The sequence below is a fragment of the Ipomoea triloba genome, chromosome 15 (assembly GCF_003576645.1).
Source record: "Ipomoea triloba cultivar NCNSP0323 chromosome 15, ASM357664v1".
Classification (NCBI taxonomy): Eukaryota; Viridiplantae; Streptophyta; class Magnoliopsida; order Solanales; family Convolvulaceae; genus Ipomoea; species Ipomoea triloba.
Genome location: NC_044930.1, coordinates 11358775 through 11384062, shown reverse-complemented (window position 1 = coordinate 11384062; position 25288 = coordinate 11358775). Strand labels below are relative to the sequence as shown.

General features: G+C 33.1%; 3 protein-coding genes across 4 annotated transcripts; 2 read left to right on the top strand and 1 right to left on the bottom strand.

The window, feature by feature from the left end:
- Positions 1-1543: 1543 nt before the first annotated feature.
- On the bottom strand, positions 1544-4084 carry LOC116007376 (pectinesterase-like). Its single transcript, XM_031248038.1, has 2 exons — positions 3665-4084; positions 1544-3493 (listed from the first exon to the last, which is right to left on the bottom strand). The coding sequence occupies exons 1-2, from the start codon at positions 3994-3996 to the stop codon at positions 1966-1968; spliced, it is 1860 nt and encodes a 619-aa protein (XP_031103898.1). The 5' UTR covers positions 3997-4084; the 3' UTR covers positions 1544-1965.
- Positions 4085-14311: 10227 nt separating this feature from the next.
- Positions 14312-16821, top strand: LOC116005679 (bidirectional sugar transporter SWEET12-like). Its single transcript, XM_031245922.1, has 3 exons — positions 14312-14536; positions 15604-15723; positions 16540-16821. Exons 1-3 carry the CDS (start codon positions 14312-14314, stop codon positions 16819-16821), a joined length of 627 nt encoding a protein of 208 aa, XP_031101782.1.
- Positions 16822-21471: 4650 nt separating this feature from the next.
- On the top strand, positions 21472-23803 carry LOC116007307 (bidirectional sugar transporter SWEET16-like). Of its 2 annotated transcripts, XM_031247951.1 has the most exons (6): positions 21472-21637; positions 21748-21784; positions 22131-22341; positions 22669-22830; positions 22975-23094; positions 23456-23803. In XM_031247951.1, exons 1-6 carry the CDS (start codon positions 21604-21606, stop codon positions 23600-23602), a joined length of 711 nt encoding a protein of 236 aa, XP_031103811.1. In that variant the 5' UTR covers positions 21472-21603; the 3' UTR covers positions 23603-23803. The 2 variants fall into 2 exon arrangements, with proteins under 2 accessions (XP_031103811.1, XP_031103812.1); XM_031247952.1 differs by lacking the exon at positions 22975-23094.
- Positions 23804-25288: the final 1485 nt, after the last annotated feature.

Here is a 25288-nt window from a genome sequence, read left to right as displayed (position 1 = left end):
TTAAGAATACTGAATTTATATTGTATGTTAGACAATCATACTTCAATATACATCACAAAATTTAGTCACAGAATGGATTTGTTATCCACAAAATATAATCACAAAATGAATTTGTTACTCGTAGAATATAAAATTTATATTATTTATTTATTAATATTGGATTAATACTATAGTTTAGACTTATACTATAATTTAGACTCATACTCATAGTATATTGGTTAAATGGTTTATTTTAGAGTACTGAATTTTTGCTTTATGTTGTATGTTGTATATTATACAATCAAACTTCAATATACATCACAGAATATAATCACATAATGGATTTGCTATCCACAGAATACAATCACATAATGAATTATTACTATTTTTTAGTATATTCATGATAGAAAAGGATATAAAATTTATAATATTTATTTATTAATTAATATTAATATTAATATTAATATTTATGGGTGATTCCCTCATGGAATTTGTATCCATTTACAAATTTCCAAAGAATTTGTCAAAAAAATTCAACAAATTCTTGAAAGAAGGAAAAATCTATAATATTCACAATTTTATTGTGCAAACCTCTCGCATGAGGTTTAAGTCGTGCGAATAAAAGTACATTATGAAAACGAATAATGGCACTTTGATTATTGTTACGGATCAAGATGATTCTGATTTTCCCAAAGACATGTTTAAACTCAAGGATTTTGGGTGATGAAGGCTCTTAGAAGTGTGGATAGCAACCAGGTAATTTTTAAATACAATTTCGTTCTATCTCATGCAATAAAATTATTTTAGCCTTGATTTTTTAATAGTTATTTTTTGACCAGGGCATAACACCATTGGAAGCTACATATTCGAAAAATTCAGAAGTCATCTCTGTTTATGAAACTACTCCTGAGCAGTAGTCTTTGAAGAGAATAAACATGGATTGTTCATCATCATCTTCAAAGAGTTTGAAAAAGTCTAAAATTGAACCCAAGGCATGATATAGCCTTGGTTGTTTTGTTTTTGATTTACCACAAACAATATTTATTTGAGTTACAGTTCTTCTTAGTTTGACTGGACTAATTAAATGCTTAACAGATGGATTAATTAACTCATGTTTTCTAAGGGAAACGGTAAAGGAAAAACTAAAAAATGCTTCTTTATTTTTTATTTATTTTTTTTTTATAAAATGACAAAATTGCTATATATCTTAGACAAAAAACATATGTTCCATACAAATGATTTAAGATAACAATTGATCCAAATATTTTTAATATATTATAACAAATCCATTCCGTGCATCGCACGTGGAAAAAATAGTAGTTACTTATAAAAAATAGTGAATTTAGGCTTGGCCACGCTTAAAAAGGTCTGTGACTTTTACCTTTCAGTTTTCATCACGTTAAAATTGTTGTGTCTTTTCCTTTTTTTTTTCTTTTAAATTAATTACTCTGTATATATTTTATTGAATCAATAGGTTATGTTGGTCTGCTGAGTGACCATCCCGGATCACAAACCAACATGTATGATTAGTCAATATACAAACCCCGGTAGAATGAAGAAAAAGGATAAGCAATTCAAAACTTTATAACAACAATATATACTCCTGTACATTCTTCAATTCAACTCTTTACAGATTTATGTTGGTCCAACCTCTAGCCTATAGACCATAAAACTAACACGAGCCATCTCCACTTATAAAGCTACGGGACAACTGCTAAGTGCTATCAACTTCAACCATTAACTGAGCCTCCCACGCCATCGTGGGTTGATCAGTTGTTACAAGCCAAGAGCACTATGCCACACTGAACGAGGAGTTACACTATACAAGAATCGGAGTAGCCGAATCCCATCCGATCAGGAAGCCCGGACAAACCAAAATCCTAATTAAAGCATGTGCTACATCTCAACTAAAAGCCTAAACTGATAGTTGGACTGCACATATTATATTTATGCTCACAATCCTTAACCTCAAAAAGTGAAAAAAGCTTAAACCGGAGCCCCAGCGGGAGGAACTTTAAGTGGAGGCGGTGGAAGTGGACGAGAAACATAAGCCTCCTTTTCTTTAGGGCCTATATCCATTAAATCATCCGCGTCTACGTGGGAGTATTTGATGGATTTGTCTTTCTTGGGTGGCGGGAATATGAAGACGGGATTGTACGGAACCCCGGAGTGCTTAATCCAAGAATTGCCGGTGATGAATTTCCCCGGAGTGAATCGTTTGATTTGGTTGGCGGGGAGCTCCTTGATTCCGTGCCATGTAACCCGCTTTGATTTATCAGCGCCCGGCCCTCTGTTGTTGAACTCCGAGTAGAAGAGGGTTTTGAGCCCGAAATCCAGGTTCCATTTCAGCCACCCCTCCGGCTGGATGAAATCCGGGATATAAGATTCCATGATAATGGTTCTTGAGTACTCTTTCCAGGGTCGACCCAGGTAGGATTTGAGCGTGAACCTGACTGGGCCATATTTGGGATCTGCCTCAAAGGTGCAATTTTGGAGGACCAGCCCCGTGGGCTGGTGCGGGTCCTTCCGCCCCTGGGCCGTCACGATGTTCTGCTGATTTTCCATTGGTTTCCGGACCACAATGCTGCAGTTCTGGAACACCGCCGCACTGTCGCCAAATATGAAATCAATGGTGCCCGAGATCTCACAGTTGCGGTAGAATTGGCGGTAGGTGTGGGCGTAGACCGTGTCTTGATACCCATCCATTTTGCAGTTATAGAAAATAGTTTTATCGGCCCCCACCCTCAACGCCACGGCCTGGTGCTTTTCCGGCCCGGCAGAGTTCTCGAACCAGATATCCTTAGCTATAAAAAAGTCGCCTAGAACCACAACGGTGGCGGTGTGGAACGTGGAAACCCCGTCGATGAAATTCAACCATCCCGTGATTTTCGTCTTGGTTGGACCGTCACCCACCACGACGAGATTAGTGAGATTACGGTAAAACGTAACCTGCTCTTCGTAAACGCCCTCTTTAATGTACACCACAAAAGTGTCGTCGCTCTTCCTGGGGATACTCAGCAGGGCGTCATTGATGCTGGTGTGGTTCCCCGACCCATCCTTTGCGACCACCAGGTCTGGCTCGATCTCTTCCAGGTCTAATTTAAGAAGCCTACGCTTTCCCGAGCTGACCCACTCGGGGAATAAGTGTTCGGAGAGAAGACGACGTTCGTTAATGGATATGACTTCGGTGATTGGCGAGGGAGCTTCGGCGTCATCAGTGGTGGACATAAGGGAAGACATTTCAGTAACAATCGCCAAGGCGTTGCTAGTGAGTTCCATGGATTCTCTCAAAACCTCCCTCACCAATCCCTCTTCATGTCCCGGGATTTCCTCAAATCCAGTAAGGCAAGTTTCCTGATACGTCAAAGCCCCGCTAATCCACGTCTTGAGATCTGCCAGCCAGTTCTCCATATCCGCCATGAGATCAAAGCTTCGGAACTTAGCCGTAGTCCTCTGAAGATCCTCCACGGCATGGCTGGTTAGCTCCTTGCAATTCTCCAGGGCCTTCTTCGACCTGTGAGCATAAATATAATATAAACATAGATGTGCAGTCCAACTATTAGCTTAGACTTTTAGTTGGATGGAGCTTTGTGCCACCGGTTAAAGTCTCACACCTGAGGGGGCGTGTGAGCATAAATATAATATAAACATAAATGTGCATTCCAACTATATGATTCAATTCAACCTATTATTGTCCTTGAGATTCTTCAAGAGCGTGGAATTATGAATGGCGCGGCGAATGTCATCAATGGTGACGCTAAACGCGGCTTGGATGAGCTCTTTCGGGTCCGTTGAGTTCCCCGCGTTTGATTTGGAGAGGCTATTCACACACGTTTTCTTGTACGTAGTAGGCTGGCATACTGAATCAATGGCTTTCTGGGACGTAGTAGTCACACCTTCCTCGTCCTCGCTGGCTTCTTGGGTGCCGACCGCAAGGGCCACCACCATAGCTACGAGGATCAAAGAACACACGCCTATCACGGCGATGTTCTTGTTCTTATTGTTATTCTCATCCATTTTTGTTTCTATTTGGAAAAGATTTTGTAAGTAATACTATAACCGGAGAAGGTCACAAAGGAATTGATTGACCCTCTCCGATCCTCAGAATGTTGTGAAGATCAGAGGAATTAGGGAGGAGAATATGGTTTAATTTATAGCATTCCAGAATTTAATTACATCGGAAGATTAGAGGCCGGGAGTGAAAGGTGAGAAGCACTTACTTGGATCTCTCTCTCCCAATAGTAGGAGATGGAGGTGTGTGATTTTTAAGTTATAAGTTTGTCTTAACATATAAAATCTGTAATTTTTTTTTAAATAAAAAAATAGGCTGAAGATTATTATTTTACATTTAAATTAGATTTGTGGAAATAATTGTTTTGTAATAATGTGTGTTTAAATGATTTTTTAAACAATTTTTAAAAGTTTAAATTTAAATAAATAATAATAGAATTTAATTCTTCGTTTTATATTAGAATAGTTTGATTTTATTTGAATTTATTATTGATTGTTTGTATTAAAATTATAATAATTTTACATGAATTTTATAATATGTTCTATTTGTGCATCACAATATATAAGTTTAATTATATTTGTACTTGTTTTATACTGAATTTATTGTTACTCAAAAAAGAATAAATTTACATGCACTCACGATTTATATCATTTGGTTAATATTGTATACTCTAGCTTATATTTTTGAGTACATTCTTATATAATTGATTGAATTAATACCATGTAATGCACGAGTGGCATACTAGTTTGGTGTAATAATGAACATCCTACAAATCTATGTTTATTTATATTCAAGCTATTTTTTTTTATTTTCAAAAAAAAAAAAAGCTATTTTTTTTCTTTTTGCACTGCCCACATTATATTTACATATATATGCAATATACACTTGCATGGAGTATCAAATTTCCCTTCCAAAAAAAAAAAACCTTAGAGCAACATCATCGGTGTGCAGTGCATTTTTGTTGGATTTTTAGGTCAATGTAGGAGAGAGAAGGGAAGAGAAAAGATTAAAAATGATAAAAAAAAAAACAAATTCTGACATTAAAAAAAAAAAAAAGCAACTTCTTTGCGTGCTCGAGGCGCAGAGTTACCCAGACGCGAGTGTGGAATTTTTTGATTTGCAGAAGTAAAAATAATTATCCCCTCACCCTCCCCCCTCCCCCCTCCCTCCCCCGAATCTATACTTCTATACTATATATAAAAGCATTATCCTCCTTTCAAACTTTCCCGCCCAAAGTTAGTGGCATTTTGATAAAATTAGTTATTTTAATTATTTATTTATTAATTATTAATTTATTAATTAATTTGTTAATTATCCACCCGTGCGTGCCTATTATGGTTAAATGCTGGTGATTGAATAATTGGATTTATTAATTAATTAAAATGTTAAATAGGTAATATAATATAGTAATATTAATTGTAACAGAGTCAATAGTACTCAAAAAAAAATTGGTGATTGAATAATTGATGATATAATTGGTGTGATATAATTGGTGTGATATATCATCAATTATTCAATCACCAATTTTTTTTGAGTACTATTGACTCTGTTACAATTAATATTACCATATTATATTACCTATTTAACATTTTAATTAATTAATAAATCCAATTATTCAATCACCAGCATTTAACCATAATAGGCACGCACGGGTGAATAATTAATAAATTAATTAACAAATTAATAATTAATAAATAAATAAAATAACTGATTTTACCAAAATGCCACTAACTTTGGGCGGGAAAGTTTGGAAGGAGGATAATGCTTTTATATATAGTATAGATTAGAAAAATACATTTTTTCATTACATCATCTAACAAACGATTTGACAAGTACAAAGGCTTTGACCTGCCCCAGCACCAGCACATGTACAATCATGAGGCATCTTGCTTGCTGGCCAATGAAATAGTGCCAAATTTCCACAACTAATGCTCCCACATACGCCGCTTGTGGTAAAAGTTCCTGGGCAAAACTTCAGTTGACCTTAACATAAAATCAAGTTTAATAGAGGGTTTAGTAGAGTCAGAAAAATCGTCAAAGAAAGAATCACAAACATAAGGTATTATATTTTATCAATTAATATACAGTATATTAAAAATTGAAAAATTAATACCTAAAGAAGGGTTTAGTAGAGTCAAAAAAATCGTCAGAGAAAGAATCACAAACATATTGCAGTTCTTCATGATCTTCGTTGTATATTGCAACAGCTATTACTTTTTTGAGATGAAGGATTATATTTTTTTTCCACAAGGTATTACCCTTATATAGAACTTGAAAATGAACAATATTGTTAAAATAATTAATAAAACTTATTTGGTAAGAAAATGTAAAATAGAAATTAACAATATTTATTAATTTGAAATATTGTTTCTATATTCATGTATCAACGTAATAACATAATACCGTGTAGAAAAGACATCTTAATTAGGTAATAATATAATAGCATAATTAGTCATATTATATATGGTATCCTATAATATAATTGCCTAATTGGTAAGATTATTGTTTGGAAATTCTGTGAATAATAATTGATTAATTATATTTATAAATATTAATATTTAATATAAAATAATAATAATTTTAGTATATACGAATTGATATTATTGTTAAAGAAAAATAATTAATTTGCATAATGAAGAGTAAATAGTGCAAGTAAAATGTATTTTTTTAAAAAAAAGTGGAAAATATAATGGGATAGATGGGGTAATAATAAGTAAAGAGTTAATTACCGATTTGGTCCCTCGACTATTGGGATTTCACCACTTTGGTCCTCGACAATTTTTCTTGCCCAATTAAGTCCTCGACTTTGAAAAAATTAACCAATTTGGTCATCCCGTTTATTTTACAATTTGATATCCGTTAAATTCGGGACCAAATTGGTAATTTCACTATAGTCAAGGGACCATTTCTGTCAAAATTAATTACCGAAATGGTCCCTTGACTATTGAGATTTCACCAATTTGGTCCTAATTTAACGGTTGTTTAACACCAAAATAAACAGAGGACCAAATTGGTTAATTTTTTCAAAGTAGAGGACTTAATTGGGCAAGAAAAATTGTCGAGGACCAAAGTGGTGAAATCCCAATAGTCGAGGGACCAAATCGGTAATTAACTCAATAAGTAAATTAAAAGACATAATTTTTTTTTTTGGTAATGAAACGAAACAATAAATATAGAATATATTCATTCTTAAATGGTATCTATTAAATATATCAACAAATAAAATAGGATAAGGAATTAAAAACAATTTTGAGGAAATATATTTAATCTATATCTATACTATATATCTATACTATATATAAAAGTAAAATCCTCCTATTTTATTTTCCCGCCCAAACTGTTGTAGTCAATTAATTAAATATTTTATTGGTCAAATAATTAATAAAACTTATTTGGTAAGAAATTTGTAAAATGGAAATTAACAATATCTATTAATTTTAATATTGTTTCTATATTCATGTATTAACGTAATAACATAATACCGTGTAGAAAAGGCATATTAATTAGGTAATAACATAATAGCATAATTAGTAATATTATATATGGTATTCTATAATATAATTACCTAATTGGTAAGATTATTGTTTGCAAATTCTGTGAATAATAATTGATTAATTATATTTATAAATACTAATATTTAATATAAAATAATAATAATTTTAATATATACGAATTGATATTATTGTTAAAGAAAAATAATTAATTTGCCCAATGAAGAGTAAATAATGCAAGTAAAATGCATTTAAAAAAAAGGGTGTAAAATATAATGGGATAGATTGGGGTAATAATAAGTACATTAAAAGACATAACTTTATTTTTTTTTGGTAATGAAACGGAACAATAAATATAGAATATATTCATTCTTAAATAGTGTCTATTAAAAATATCAATAAATAAAATAGGATAAGGAATGAAAATCAATTTTGAGGAAATATATTTAATCTATCTATACTATATATAAAAGTAAAATCCTCTTATTTTGTTTTTCCACCCAAACTTTTGTAGTCAATTAATTAAATATTTTATTGGTCAAATAATTAATAAAGCTTATTTGGTAAGAAAATGTATAATGAAAATTAACTTGATAATATTGTTTCTATATTCACGTATTAACGTAATAATATAATACCGTGTATAAAAGACAAATTAATTAAGTAATAACGTAATAGCATAATTGGTAATATTATATACGGTATTCTATAATACAATTGCCATTATAATAGCATAATTGATAATATTATAACCAAATAAATGTACACGTTCAATATTAGAATTTTTTATAATTTTATCTTTAATTTTATTATCTAAATATATGATAACAAAAAATGTTATTCGTGCATCGTGCGGATAATTGGACAATTATTTGCTCGAATTCAAGCAAGGATAACATCAGATCGAAAATATAATCGATTCAACCAATTTAATCAATTGCACTATATAATATTCGATATTATAATTTATATAATTATATATTGATCCAAATATTCTTAAAATATTATAACGAAATTCATTCCGTGTAACGTACGGGAGAAAATACATAGTTTGTTAAAAAAGCTCACCCTAAACATTTTTCTCTGAAAAAAATCACGGTTATGATTGCACTTAGTGCATGTACGTGGATGTAATTTTTCTTAGCTTCATGCCTAAACTTTGAGTGCATGTATGTGGTTTATATTTATGTCTTACGATAAAGTTGTGCTTTGTTTTACGTGTTGCGCTATTATGAGTTTAATTTTTTTTACCAGTAACACACTAACACATTCATCAAATCTTGAGTTTCCTATGTGTTTTCATACTTCAAGTATACTTCTGCAGATGACATGCTACGTACTATCCTATGCATATATTCAATTCAACCAGAAATGTAAATCATGTTGGGCTATACTCGTGCAATGACTTGGGCGGAATAGTGCACTAAAATTGTACGTACGTGTTGTGCAATGCGTTTATTACGTTGTGTGTTCTATATTGCAACTGTTGTTTTTTGTCTATCATGCCGACATTTGAATGTGGTAATAAATAATGCGGTATAGGTATTGTGGCTATAAATTTCATAATACAGGAATTCTCAAACAAATACGGGGAAAAAAAGAGCAAAGGATTGATTGTTCAAATGAAAGTTATTGGTAATTTTGTGTATGTAACATATATTGTCTATACAATCCAAACCAAGAAAATAAGAAAGAAAAAGAGTACATTGTCACTTGTATTGTCAATTCGGGTGTTGAGCATTATCACAGTACTTGTGTGTTGTCTATCAGTTTCTATTCGCATCATGGAATCAATGCTTTTCTACTTAAGTGTGCATTCGCTTGGACATATTCGTGCACTAGTATTGTTCTTGTTGTCCATTTCCTTTTTAATTACACCATCCCGCCATATATTGCATTGTATATATATATCCAACATGCAACAATAATACTAGAATGTTAACATTTAGCGACATTTTTTAAACGTCACAAAAACTAAAAAAAAAAATGTCACCAAATGTATTTACTAATGAAATAAAAACGTTGCCCTGACAGTCAGGTTAGCGGCATATATATGAAAATGCATTACTGACGAAGTTATGTTTTCGTTAGTAAAACTATTACTGACGTTTTTGCATGGTCTTGATAATGCCATAGAATACATACATTTTGAAACGAAAGATTAACAAAAACGTCAGTTATAGTTTGTGACGAAATAAAATATTTCCTCAGAAAATGTGTCTTTACTAACGTTTTTCATAAAATTATGTTTGTCATGAATAAATTTAAATGGCGATGAAAATTGAAATGCGTCAAGAAAATAACATTTTTAATGATTGTGTATATTATTATCTTTATTTGTCATTAAAACAATAATTGCTAATGAATTTGCAAATAAAAAATACATTTACTGACGTTTTTCTGTATTCGTAGTCATCATTAAATTTTATATTTGGAGATATTTATAACTTTTTTTTAATAATTGATGATAATTTTTAACAATTTCATGTAATAGAATAAAATATTTTAGTATCAATTAAAATTTCAAAATAGTGCAATATTTTTCATAGTAGAATATTGAATTACAAGGATGTAATATGATATAAATGGTTCTTAAATAAGTTGGACAGACTAGACATGAGAATATATGCAATTCTATGCACATAAGACAGATAATAATTCTCATGTTTATCAAAATTATTGAGGTTGGCATTTTGGAAGTCCTTTGTCTTGGGGAAGGTTTGATATGATGTTGGGTCCAATTTGATGTCTAGATATGTAATAATTCCCTGTTATTAAAAAACATAGATGTTTTTCAAGAATGAATATTGAATTATTCAAAATTATATATTCAACTCAATTCGATAGTTGATTTGCATCACTTTTATACTTTCTTGTGCTTATATTTAATTTCTAACATAACTTTCCTTTGCTAATATTTCATTTAGTTGCTTATAGCATGTAATCATATTTCATTCCACTAGTCTACTGCCCAAAACCAAAACTTATATAACAAAGAAATGTTAAATAAAGTTCCGAAGTATGGTTATACCTTCCAATTTTGGTATGCTCCTATTTGAAATCATTAACTAAGTTGTCAAAACATAGTACACACCCATGAAGACCTCTACAAGATCAAATCCAAGCTAATTTATGGTAAAATCTCTACATTTAGAAGTATTCAACTTTTAGGAACGCCTGCAAGCTAAGCTAAGGGATAAAAAAAAAATTAATTTTCTCTTTTGAAAAGTATTTTATATTCTTTTATTATGAAGTCGCCCGTGCGTTGCACGGAATGGATTTGTTATAATATTTTAATAATATTTGAATCGATATACAATTATATAAATTGTAATATCAAATATTATATAGCGCAATTAATGAAATTGGTTGGATTGATTATGTTTTCTGATGTTTTTCTAGCTTGAATCAGAGCAAATAATTGTCTAATTATCCGTGCGATGACATCGAATATTATATAGCGCAATTTTTTATTATTATATATTTAGATATTAAAAATAAAGATGAAATTATAAAAAAATTCTAACAAAAAGATCTTCAACTACTTCAACTCCTTAACAAAGAATGGATAATAATATATAAAAACAAAAATTCGCTTTGCAAAATGCAATATGATCTTGTTAGAACAAAACAGTTCTTGGGATAGCAAAGGGAAAACAAATATTCTCACCATGACAAACATTATTAAAACAAATATCAAATTTTCAAATGTTAAACATTACCTTCACAAGTTCTAGCAAAAGGTCAAAAGAGAATCCAAAGCTAGTTTGTTAAACTCAAGACTTGAAGTTTTATAAAGACAAATAAAACTTGCAAAATCTATGAAAACTTTCAGGAGAAAATCACTATAAAAGTTTAGATATCAAGTATTCCATCCATAGCAATATGTACCTTGTTGTAGATCAAGTTGCAATCTTGATGCTGCCATATATATGCTGCTCAAATTCATAATTTTAATTTCCTAAGAAATAAATAAGAACACCACAATTATGATCGAACAAAAATTAAGAAATAAAACTAAAAGCAAACCACATAAAAATATTAGATCAGAATACCATCAAAAGGGTCGAACTCAGTGTAAACAACAAAAAAACAGTAGTGAATGTAATGGTTAAAGTCCATTCGTGCCTCCCAAACTAATAGCGCAAATAACAATACAATAACGTCATTCGGCCTTCAACTCCAAAAAATACACCCTTCAGAACAAAAAATAAATAAACAAATAAAATGAGTGTGTAATAATAAGATTTGCAAGTTTCACCCAACTCCAATTTTATTGTAAAAACATAAACTTGCATTGATATCACACCTTAATTTTAGCAATGTACTTTACCCTACAGGTTCTCATATGTGGTTTCCAGATGCTGGGCCACGAATCACGCTACTCCTAACATAGCGGCTCTTTCCATGTCTGAGGAGTATGTTGGTAATGACACGCTTTACATTGGTGACGGTATGCATTTTCCTATTAGTCGTGTTGGTCATGCTTCCTTTACTACCCCTTCTAGGTCTTTTAAATTATATAATATATTACATGTTTCTAGTTTGTCTAATTCTTTACTTTTTGTTCAGTAGTTTGCGTCAGATAATAAAGTATTTTTAGAGTTTCACCCGTCCTTTTTTGTTGTGAAGGATATCACCACCAAGGCAGTGCTGCTTCGGGGTAGTAGTTCTGGCGGGCTTTACACGCTACCTCTCTCACGTTCATCGCTTGCTGCGTTTCTTTCATCTCGTGTCTCTGCTTATGTTTGGCATAGTCGTCTTGTTCATCCATATCAGCGTGTTTTGAGTCTTGTTTTACATTCCTGTTCGGTTAGTGGGTCGAGTTGTTTTGGTCGTGATTCTTCTTTATGTTCTGCGTGTCAGTTGGGTAAATCTACGTGTTTCCCACTACCACGTGTTGAGTCGTCTAGTTCATATATTCTTGATTTAGTTTATACAGATATTTGGGGTCTTGCCCCGCTTTTATCTTCTAGTGGACATGCATCGTTATTTTGTTTTATTTGTGGATGACTACTCTCGTTATACTTGGCTTTTTCCTATGCGCTTGAAATCGGACTTGTATGCGTTTTCGTCTTAGGGTTGAGAGTTCGTCCATTCAATCTGACTTAGGGGCTGAGTATAAGAAATTGCACTCCAATTTTTTGCAGTTAGGTATTCGTCCTAATAAAGATAATGTATTTTATGAGTTAGAATAATGTATTTTATGTGTTAGAATAATAAAACTTTAATTTTGAGATAAGATAATGTATTTTATGAATTAGAATAATGTATTTTATGTATTAAAATAATGTATTTTATGAGTTAAAATAATATACTTTATGTATTTTTGGACTGTGGTCTACACACTATCCACGCAATAATGATTGCTCCATCCTTGTTTCCGTGCCTTTACCCTTGTTCTCGTGCCTCTACCCTTGGCCCAACCATCTTCCAATCCCATGCTCAACTGCCCATGAAAAAGAATTCATGATTGGAACCTAACAAGATCAAGAATTCACAATCTTAATTGCATCACTAGTTTGAAAGTTGAAAAGTTATTTACACCTTCTTCTTTTTGTTTTGTTTTGTTTTGTTTTTTTTTTTTTGTTTTGTTTTGTTTTTTGTTTTTTGTTTTTTTTTTTTGTTGTGTACTCAATTGCATTTTCCTTTAATAAAAAGGCACATTTAATTTGATTTTGTTTGCCTGGTAATTGTATCTCATACTACAGTATGGTATCAAAGGACTGACAAAAAAGTACCAAGCAGTTAAAAACAATACACAAGACAATTCAAATAAAAATACTATAAAGCTGCTTCTTGTTATGTACTTTGGATACTTGATAATTTTCATTGGCTTTGGAAGATTAAACTATAAATAAATTGAAAAGCAGCCCCAAATATATACAAAACTTCTCGTATATCATAGATGATTACAATTAACATTAGTTTAAATATTGTTAAAATAGTATTCTGATCGAGTCAAGACTTGTAATCTAAGTCATATTTTTTTATAAAATGTCAAAAATCCACGTGGCATAATATGCATGGTGGAAATTAATTTTTATTCTCAACTAAGACAGATCAAAGAACATGTTTTCTAATATAGTAATATGTGTACTTAAAATGGAATCTTTTGGTCAAACGGCAATTTATGTTTGTGTAGGTTATAAAATGTGGCATGAAGAGCATAGACTATTCAGCCTCACTTCTTCCACCGATCATTTTTTTTTTTTGCGTCAAAGATTGGTATTCAATTCGGAGCCAAATCTAAATCACTTTTGAGTGAAGTAAATAATTTTTATCATTCAGTTACGCGTCAAAGTAATTACTCTGATCTCATGGTTAAGGCTGAATTTATAGTGGGTGTTATAGGTTGGTTATCTCTTAATTTCTTTCTTCAATAATATATAAATTTTATTTATTATATTGTGTTCATATTTATAAATTGGTTGTAAATGTATTGTGAAAAAAGGAATTTTTTTTAGTATTATTGACTGTGTTACAATGTAGTATTTGTTCATAGCTACTTTTTCAACCAAATGAAGCATAGAGAGCCAATATCGTCTCCACCGAGGCTGGTGGGTTGCAATCAGGTGCCACTAGACCACAAAGTCTTTGACAAAAAGATTTATTAGTAACTGTAATTTAATTTTCGTTCCGATCATGATGTGCGAATGTAACTATCATTCTTGTGCATTACAGGCAATATTATCACTATTCTACTTTGTGCTTCTCCAGCGTAAGACCCTATTCTTATCAGATCACCTAATCTTGCAATACATACAACATATATACATTTTTGACATGACAGATAGGATAAGAATGATTGATTATATATGTTTATGGAATGGATAGGTTAACATTTTGGAAGCTGGTGAAGAAGAAGATATCAGCAGAGGGTTACAATGCAGTCCCCCATATGTGCCAATTGGTGTGCAGAAGCCTATGGGTTTTCTATGGTTTTCTTGTTCCATTTGATGGTTTACTTATTATCACAGTAAATTCTGTTGGTGTGCTCTCCCAAATTATTTATGTCATAATTTACCTCGTTTATGCTCCCATGGATAAAAAGGTATTGTTTTTGTACATTATTATATTATAAAGTATAAACTATATATGGTTCTAATATAATTTAAATTAAATAATAAAAAATCAGAGAATTTTATGAGTATTTAATTTGGATTCTCATAATCATCATTATATATATCAGGTGAAAGCGTTGGTGTTGGTGGGGTTAATGAACATATGTTTTCCAGGACTGGCCATTGCTTTATCTCTCTTTGTTTTCCACGGTAATGCAAGACATACCTTTGTTGGATTTTTGTGTGCGGTCCTCACAATTACTATGTATGCCGCCCCTATTTCCGTTATGGTACGCTAACTTTAATCCCCATTTGCTTTCATTTTTACTTCACTTGCCATTAAAACTTTTTACATTTTCGTTTCAAAAAAAAAAAAAAACAACTTTTTATATTTATGGATTTAGGGCGAGTCTCTGTTAGATATATGCATAAGACAGGTCAGGTTAGGATGAAAATATAATACTTTTGGTGGAGATGCAATATTAATCATGGATTAATTGTTTGTTACTTACTGAGAAAGGTAGGTGAAACACTTTTTAAAAAATGTTTAATTTTAAATAAAAATGTACTCCGTAATATTTAGGAGTTGAACAATTATTTGTGAGAAAATTAAAAGTGTAATACTAATCCAGGATAAATTAATTAATTGTTACTTATAAGTTATAAGAGAAAATATAATATTTATGAGAAAAATGTAATATTTTAAAGTCCCAAAATATAATATTGGGGTTAAAAAGTTACTTAAGAGAAAATTTTTAATACTTATAAGGAAAAAATATAATATTTATATAAAAAAAAAACCTAATGTGTCTCATGTATGAGGATTTGTGAGACAATTTGTGGACCAATCTTATGAGTTAAAAGAAAAGAAAAATAGCATACCAATAATGGCATGCAAAAAAATCTGATCAAGAAATGCCACACTAATGATAGTCATATTTGGAACAACTTGACTGGTTGCATTTTATATTTTATTAATAAATATACTTTTTCTTTAAAAAAATTTAAAAAATTATGATGTGATGTCAATTCATCGTAAGCTCTTGTTTTAACTCAGATAAGTGTGATTAAGACGAGAAGTGTGGAATACATGCCATTCATAGTCTCACTTTTCTTGCTTCTAAACGCGGCTGCATGGTTTGCATTTGCTATGTTTCTTATGGATCTTTATATCATTGTAAGTCTATCTTTTTAGCCTCCATATATTTCCCTAATTTCAAATTTTCCCATCTACATTATGTACTTTTATACACGAAATATTGAAATCTTCTAAGAGTAATTCTTTTAAAATCTTATATATAGGAAGGCCTTTAGGAAAGAACTAATTGCCTGAGAAAAATAAGAACCAATCACTATCATTCACGTGTCAAATCTAACGTAACGGTCAGAAACACTATTTATTTTTATACACATTAACATTTTCATAAATAATTGAAATTTAAAGTGAAAATAAATTGTGTTAAAAGCGTAACAGTTTCATATAGTGCACTTAAGTGCAAGTAAAATCTATTAAAATTGCAAGTAAAATGTATTAAAAGAGTAACAAATAATGCACACTAAGCATCAATATTAAGGACACCTAACGTTATCATTAGTTGCACCAAATGTTATCATTAAATGCACCAATGTGAAAGATGTTATCATTAGGTACACTAATGTTAAAAAAGATAAATTATTTGCACTATTAAGTGAAAATGATTGCAATTTTAAGTGATTTTACTTTCACACTTGCACTTTTACACATGTTACTTGCACCAAAGTTTGAGTTATTTACAAAAATGTCACTGAGTCTTTTAAAAATAAAATACATATGATACATTAAATCTGGGCAACTGCGATTGGTTCTCAGTTCTTTGCTGGGCATTCGTTCTCACCTGAGCGAGCCCTATATATATATATATATATATGAAAATGAATTGTACAAGTATTCTCCAGACTAAACTCAACCACCTACCCCTAATCGTTTTTTTTTTCTCGGGATAATTGTATGTAGGTGCCAAACGTAATTGGAATCATGTCGGGCATAGCTCAACTTATTATTTACATGATTTACAAGAAGAAATCGAGTAAGGTGATATCAACTGAAATGGCGGAGGTTCATGAAGAAGGCATCAATGTGGAAGAGTTGAAGGAGACTTCAGATAATAATGCCAGTAAACATACATCTCCTAGGGCTAGGAGGTTATCAAGCATTCGAAATATAATGAGAACTATTTCCACAATTTCAATGAGCCAAGATCCTGACAGCCATTCTTCTTATATTCTTGTCCCATGAAAGATCCATGATCTTTGTGCACAGTTTGAACTTATGAATTCTTGAGGGTTGTTGGCATTGAAATTATTGTATTGTTGTAAGTAGAAACTAGTTTTTGTCACCAATTGCAAATTTATTCGGAGTTTTTTTCAATTAATTAAATATTATTTATTTATTTATTAAATTATCACCTCTCATCCCTCAATCCCTCCTATAAGACTAATGTTTGCACTCGTGCAATGCACGGACATTAATTATAATAATATAAGAAAATAATATATCATACTTATAACAATAATTAGAAAATTTAAATAGCACAAATGATTTAAGTGGTGCATTGATGCATTTCTTTGTTATGCGCTTTCAGGACCGACCCTGGGCACGTCTACCCAGGGCCTTTACACAGACCCCCAATTTTTGGGGGCCCCATATTAAATAAAAAAAAAAGGTATATGTGCAATATATAAGGGGCATTACACATTACACATTAGGCATTTTTTTCCATCGGCAGTTCGCCGCAAGTGCGCAACCATCCCACATTACCGTAACTAATGTGGCTTTCCCTAATTACCGTAGCTTTCAATTCAATCCTTTCATTATCAACATTAGTACATTACACAGCTTATATTTACACGAATCTCACAACTAGCCTAACTAGCTGGTGTCTAGGTATTAGGTAATTTTCTAATTGGTGCAAACATCAATTAGCAATCTAATTACGCAAAATTGCAAATCTCAACACTCAGCAGGCAACAATAGCACACAAATACGCAAACAATAGATGACAGACGCAACTCGACAGAACTCTTCAATTCTTTTGGATCAACCAATTCAAGTTCTTCAATTCTCTTAACAGGTAATTAAAATTACTAAATATTCACAATTCTTGTTTATTGTTTTGGCTTCGTTGGGGAGCAGGCAACGTAGTAGGGGATTGCCAAAGGATTGTTTGTACAACCAGCTATTGACAACTTCGTAAAGCGGACCTCTTCTCTGTATGCTGTCAGCCTTAGCTTTATCATCGGGTAGCTCGCATTTGTCCTTGTACCTCATAATTTTAGTTATCTAGAACCACTCAGGATAAAAAAAAAGGCATCTCAGCGATGGAACAGACCAACAAGCGTTCAGTACTCGGCCTTCCTACGATCTTGATCCTGCAAATTTGTGATAGGTGGTCAGGAAGCTCGCTAACTGCCAATTTCGACAGAATGTCAGCCTCCACATTCTTAGCTCGAGGCACATGAACTACTTCATAAGCCACCAGTTTCCCTTAGAGTCCCCCAGTTACATCTTTTTACATTCTCAACCTTTATTCTCAAGTTTCACACTTGTTTGTCAACTGACCGACCATCAGGTGGGAGTCGATTTTGATCCTTACTCGCGTAGCTTTCAAGGCTTGGACGAGATGCAAGCCACCAATGACTGCCTCATACTCAACCTCATTATTCGAGGTACGGAACTGATATTGCAAAGCAAAATAGAGATGGAAGCCTTCTGGGGTAGTGATCATGACCCCTCCTCCGTAGTGCCTCGTGCTGGCAGCACCGTTTATATGAATTTCCCACCATTCTGCATCATCGGGTTCCTCGTCCATACGGGGCTCATTAGTCTGCATCGAGCACTCCATTATGAAATCCGCTAAAGCTTGGGCCTTGATAGAGGGCCTGAGGAGGTACTCAAGTCCTACTGAGTAAGCTCAACTACCTATTTTATTAGTCTGCCAGGCAAGTTGGGGCTTCGCAGGATACTGGCTAAAGGTTAGTCAGTTAGGACTCTGACATGTTGTGCCTGGAAGTAGGGCACCAGCTTCTGAACCATCACAACTAGTGCAAAAACTACCTTCTCCAGCGGCTAGTTCCTGATTTCTGCACCTTTGAGCGTCCGCCCCACGTAATATACCGGGTGCTGCGTTTTCTCCTCTTCCCGCACTAAGACATATCTGACTACGTTCCGAGAGGCAGCCAAATATAGAAATAACGTTTCTCCCTCCTTTGGCTTAGACATTAGTGGGGGAGTTAGCAAGTACCGCTTCAGATCTTCAAAGACAGTTTGCAATTCTTTCGTCCACTAAAACCCTTCCCGCTTCTTCATGACCTCAAAAAATGGTAAAGCACGATCGATCGACTTGGACAGGAGTCGACTAAGAGCAACCAACTGTCTAGTTAGGCACTACATTTCCTTCAAGTTCTTAAGGGGTTGCATATCCAAGATAGCCTTGACCTTTTCGGGGTTAAGCTAAATCCCGTGCCGAGTGACCATGTAACCAAAGAATTTTTCTTCCCTGACCGCGAAGGCACACTTCTTTGGGTCCTACCTCAAGTTATATCTTCTCATTAGGCTGAAGCAGTTAGTCAGGTCCTTTACATGCTCCTCTTCCTCCTTAATTACTCTTAACCAACATGTCATCCACATAGGCGGCCATGGATTTACCGATCAGGCTCCTGAACAGCCTGGCCACCATGCTGGTATAAGTGGCTCCCGAGTTCTTCAAGCCAAAGGGCATTACCAAATAGCAATAAACGATGTCTGGCGTAATAAAGGATGCATTTTCTTCATCCTCTACATGCATGAAGATCGATGGTACCTGCGGAAGGCATCCATGAAACTTAATAACACACAGCCAGCCGTCTCATCTACTAGTTGGTCGATTCGTGGCAATGGGAATGGATATTTAGGGCAGGCCTTATATGAATCCATGTAATCGATGCACATCCGCCAAGCCGACGGCTTTGGTACCAATACTACGTTAGCTAACCAGCCTAGGTATTTAACCTCCCGTACATAACCGACTGCTAACAACATATCAGCCTCCTTTTTAACGAAGTCTCGGCGGTCATTCGAGAGATAACATCTCTTCTGTGCAACAAGCTTTAATCTAGGGTCAATGGTTAGTTAATGAGTAATGATAGCCCGGTTGACCCCTTTCATGTCCTCGGGCTCCCAAGGTACAAGCACAATTTAGAGAACAATTATATTTGCATTCAGAATTCGACCTCCTTACAATGGGACCCCAAGGGGTTATTTATACAGAAATAATGAGCCTACACATGGAAATACGAAAGAATCTTTAAAAAAAAATTAGGAAAGTAATTTGGGTTGCTCAATCGCCACAGAAGATACCCATATTCTGAAAATAGGAAAGTTCCCCAAATCCCGCTAAAGATACCGAATTCCGCACAATCACTGTTTCTTAGGGCGCACCCAGTCGGGCATATAGCCCCCCGACTGCTTACGTAGTTTGAACCACACCAAAGTCACACGATCCGGGCCATACATCCCGACGGACTAGTCAGTCGACGGGCTCCAGATCTCGGTCTTCTCGGGTCGGGTACCCCAATCGGGGTATCCATCAGAAAGCAATTGTAAAATTTAACATAATCCTTAATAGAGGGATTGAAAACACCAATGACTAAAATTCGTTGCTACGTCTTAAAAAATGAGTTCATAATAATCATCGTACAACTTAAAGACTAAATTTCTGCCTCAAAAAAGATATAGGCCTTGCTTGGTAAAATAGTTAGTGTATCAGCCAATTTTGGCTTATTATTTTACCACTATTAGCTGTTTGACTTAGTTAAAAAAATTAATATAAGGCACTGTTTGGTAAATAATCAGCCTATCAGCCAATTTTGGCTTATTTGACCACTATTAGTTGTTTGGTTAATAAGTTTTTGTAACTCCAAAATACTAAAATTCAAAAGGTTACTCAAAACAGCATTTTCAATTAGCTTTTTGAGAAAATAAATTATACCAAACAGCTATCAGCTAACAGCTAATCTATCAAACAACTTTCTACAATCAGCCAATGTTATCAACTAATCATACCTTCTAACCCAATCAACTATTTACCAAACAGGGTATAAGTGTTTGGTTAATCAGCTTTTTGTAACTCCAAAATGTTAAAATTCAAAAAGCTAGTCAAAACAACTTTTTCAGTTAGCATTTGGAGAAACCAAACAGCTATCAGCTAATAGTCAATTTACCAAACATCTTGCTACAATCAATTCATGTTATCAACTAATAAGCTAACAACCATTTTACCAAACAGCGCCATAGTGGTTAAATAAGTAAAATATAACTACGTTGGCAATTCGATTCTTGTCAACGTCCTCTGGGTCAAACTCGTCGAATAGGATTTTCTAATAGAATGTACTTCTCTTATATATTTTGTGATCAGCTATTACTCAAGAGTGAGACTACCCAGTACATACACTAGGATAATAACTGTGTACATACACATGAATAATAATTGTGAATTTTTCTTTTCAGAATAAAAAATACTTTTTCTTTAATTAAATATTGTTGGTTAGGAACTATTTTGTAGTATTGCGAAATCATAAATGTATTAGATTATGTTACATGAAAGTTCTAATGACTGATAGAATAAGTTTGACCCTATATGGGCTATATATGGGTATGAGGATCACGAGACGTCCGTCATTCTCAACCATGCAATCAAGCATGCATGCATGGCATTGCATAAGATGTAGGGTTTCTAAAAAAGTGAGATCAGGTAGCTAGAGGTGTAAAAACACTTTATATTAATTAGTAGTATTGATGGAAACAACTAACCCAATATTTTTACACAAAAGGTAATACTTTAACGTGACAAAACTTCTATTTCTTGGCATATGACATCCCATCTGCCTATCTCTTAATGCCTCCCCCATTGTTAAATTTATCTCAGCAAACCTCAAGACAGCTCTCTATACTAGATTCATCAGATCAAAGTTCAAGTCTAAAACTTTTCTTTCTTTCATTGTATATATTTACACGTTAATTAAATTTCTTGAAGGTCCGGTCATGGCTAGCTTGAGCTTCATTGTTGGCATCATTGGTCAGTCTTATTAACAAGGATTATGGCTATCTATGCTTGCTTATAGCCTAACATATGATTCTAAACATTTTTCTTCTTCTTCTTCTTTTTATTTTTTTTAAATAATGCAGGGAATGTGATATCTATACTCATGTTTCTTGCTCCGGTGTAAGTCTATAATTTTAATTTTTCTCTCTTTCTCAAGGTAACATGTACAACATTGATCACGCCGGTCATCCTTTCGACTAAAATATGTCGAAATGTGTAATTTGTAAGCATATTTTTGTCTATTCATACATTAATGGGATTGACTTATCATATATGAATGGACAAAAATACCCTTACAAACTACACTGTCTGGAATATTTTAGTGGAGAGGTGACTGGTGTAATCAATTTTAGCACGAAAAAAATAGTAGTAGATGAAAATTAGTAGTAATTAAAATTGTCATTTTATTAATATTTGTGGACCGAAAAATTGATATTTGGTCTTCATAATTATAATGAGTGTTTAGAAAAACATTCAAGCGGATAGTGCAGAAGAAATCAACGGAGAATTTCAAAGGGATTCCATACATAACAACACTATTGAGCACGAGTTTATGGTCGTTCTATGGACTTCTCAAGCCTGGAGGTTTGCTTGTGGTGACAGTAAACGGCACCGGTGTTGTCTTGCACATCATCTATGTCTCTCTTTTTCTTATTTACGCTCCTAAAAACACTAAGGTATGTTTATATACTTATTTTGGGTTTTACCAATTTCATCTTTCATGTATTATTTATTTATTTATACTATTCCTAGACCGAGGCAAAAAAGGGTGTAGGCAGTTGCTGTCTAGGCGGCTGAGTCTGCAAACTAGGCTAAATCAGCCAAATTTTTTTTTTTTTTAATTTGTTTTATCGCTCAATCGTTTTTGAAAGAGGAAAAAAAAAAAAACTTTTTTTGTTTTATTAGGTGGCGCCCGACTAGCGTCTAGGGCCTTTTGCAACTTTCATGTATACAAATCAATTTCAATATTATACATACATGTAAGTATTTCTATGTGATTTCAGATTCGATCTTTGAAAATGGTTGGCATCATTAACGTAGCTTTTCTCGGGGCGGTGGTAGCAGTAACTCTTTCAGCGTTACATGGAAATACAAAGCTTATGTCGGTGGGGCTTCTGTGCACTGGACTAACTATTGGCATGTATGCTTCTCCTCTTTCCGCAATGGTATTAAACTTTTTTTTCCCCCAAAAAAAAAATTGATTTAATTGCTGAAGAGTCCTTAAATTTTAATTTTATTTATTACTAACCCTTTTAAAGCAAGAAATTGTGATCTACCCTCTCTATCTTTTTTTATTATAATTTGAACAGAGGACAGTGATAAAAATGAAAAGTGTGGAGTATATGCCATTTTGGCTCTCATTTTTCCAAGTGTTGAACGGGGGCATTTGGGCTTCTTATGCTATGCTTGTAAGAGATCTATACATAGGAGTAAGTTGGGCCCCCTTTGTTTTGTTCCAATCATTATTGTGTGGACTGTGGGGAGAATACTATTAAATAATGTACATTCAATATACAAATAATGTATTTTTAGTATATTAAAAATGTACATTGTATTCACAAAAAATAAATTATTTGAATACTGAAAGTACATTATTTTGTATAATATACATTCAATACACTATTTTGTATAATATGTTCAGTACGCGAATAATGTACTTTTAGTATATTAAAAATGTACTTTTTGTTATAGTCCACACAGTACTGTGTGCACTATAATTTGTTATTTTGTCCATAATACGGGCCTCTGGCCCATTAACATCTTCTAAATTTTGGGCTTGCACTGTTTCAGATACCCAATGGAATTGGATTCCTACTGGGCTCAGCCCAAATTATCCTTTACTTCATATACTACCAGTCAACGCCAGCAAAGGAAGAGGTAGGCCCGGCCCATCTGGCTAAAGGAGGGATTGAAATGCCAAACCACGACGCTACATAAAGAAACGGAAAAGACCCTTCGGAAGCCCGAGCGCATACCTAATTATCCGTACAACTCACCCTCGTAATACTTTGAGAAATGCTATATGCATAAAAATTTACGTTATCTATATATAATTTGTGATAAATGCGTTAATTATTTATATTCATAGACTATCTATAAGTAATTTACAACAAACCATGCTAGACCGTTTCACCAAAACTATTACATTGTTGTTATTTTTGCTGTGACAATTTTTAATAAATTGATATTTGAAATTAAAAAAAAAACAGAATAAAAAAGAAAAAAAATTAACATTACTAAAATGGGAATATCAGGTGCCAAAAGTGTGTAAATTTTGTAGGGGTGAAAATATTTCCCATTTATAATAGTCATGGCATCAACGAATTATAAAGTATCAATTAGAAGAAAAATATGTAAAGAATTAGTAACTTGTATAGTTAGGATTGATAGGGTTATAAGGTAACCCTACTTGTCATACGTAGTATATACTTCCCGATCCAAAATGGTCTACGTGTGCACTTCCCGAATCTCGAAAGGTCTACATGTACAATTTCCAGTCTAGTTAGAGGGTCCTTCTAGATGCGACCAGATGCATTTCCAAACTCGGAGAGTCTACATGTCTACTTATCGACCTATGTCAATAAATTAATCGACTTCCATGTCAGTAGATGTATCGAACTTCATGTCTGTAGACTCATTGACCTTCGTATCTCGATTATCATCGCTAGATATAGTTCAACTCCACTATCACCTCAACAACTTACACGTGTCATGACCTATCTGAGTGTCTAATCAATGAATGTCACGTCAGCAATATTAGTACTTTACCATCATTATGTTCCCTTGCCACTTAATTAGCCTTGTTTCACATTTAGCTATTAGTGGTTAGTGAATTGTATTAAATGTTAGTTTATTGTATTAGATGGTTTAACAAGTTGATAGCTATAGCTATTTGTTAGGAAATGTGGTCTAGTGGAACCCGGTTGCACTCCAAATGGGAGGGGGTGGGTTCGAGTCTCAGCGGATGCGATATTGGCTATTTGTGCTTCATTTGGTTGAGAAAAGTAGCTATGAACATACAGTCGTTATATTGTGGACCATGGGTCATGATTGATACTGCAGTTGTGTTGAAATGATATTGCAGTTGCACGGAACAGAGGCCGTGTCATCGATCTGGAACTGTAGTTGTGTTGAACAGATGGATGGCCTCTGTTCCGTGTAACTACAGTATCCGTTCAACACAACTGCAGTATCAGCTATGACCATGGTCCATAATGTCCACAATATAATTTGCGATGAACATATACTACAGTTAGCTAATATAATAAAATTAGCTCTTAGATGTTAGCTAATATAATAAAATTAGTTTTAAGGACATAACTATATATATAATAATATTCTTTGTTATTGATAATGTTGTTATAATAAATATAATTACTTAGGAAATACAAATAATTTATAGATGTATTAATATATTTTTTTTAAAAAGTAACTAATGTAATCTAATCTAAAAATATTATAAGTGTATATCCAGGTTATGTGCTTGATTTTTTTTATAATTTTTATTTGCTAATAAAGTTATATATTGTACTTTAAATGTTGTACACTTTATTTTTATTAAAAAAAATTGTCGTTATTGCATTTCTGTTAGACAAAACTACTTTTACACCGTTATAAATCCAT

What these genes read in the sequence shown, in the direction of transcription:
- LOC116007376 (XM_031248038.1), bottom strand. Translation starts at nt 3,996, where the DNA reads ATGGATGAGAATAACAATAAGAACAAGAACATCGCCGTGATAGGCGTG. An exon ending in AATCTCAAGGACAATAATAG is followed by an intron (nt 3,494 to 3,664) that starts GTTGAATTGAAT and finishes TTATGCTCACAG; the next exon opens with GTCGAAGAAGGCCCTGGAGA.
- LOC116005679 (XM_031245922.1), top strand. Translation starts at nt 14,312, where the DNA reads ATGGATAGGTTAACATTTTGGAAGCTGGTGAAGAAGAAGATATCAGCA. An exon ending in ATGCTCCCATGGATAAAAAG is followed by an intron (nt 14,537 to 15,603) that starts GTATTGTTTTTG and finishes GTTTTAACTCAG; the next exon opens with ATAAGTGTGATTAAGACGAG. An exon ending in TTATGGATCTTTATATCATT is followed by an intron (nt 15,724 to 16,539) that starts GTAAGTCTATCT and finishes AATTGTATGTAG; the next exon opens with GTGCCAAACGTAATTGGAAT.
- LOC116007307 (XM_031247951.1), top strand. Translation starts at nt 21,604, where the DNA reads ATGGCTAGCTTGAGCTTCATTGTTGGCATCATTG. An exon ending in CTTCATTGTTGGCATCATTG is followed by an intron (nt 21,638 to 21,747) that starts GTCAGTCTTATT and finishes TAAATAATGCAG; the next exon opens with GGAATGTGATATCTATACTC. An exon ending in TAAGAGATCTATACATAGGA is followed by an intron (nt 23,095 to 23,455) that starts GTAAGTTGGGCC and finishes GCACTGTTTCAG; the next exon opens with ATACCCAATGGAATTGGATT.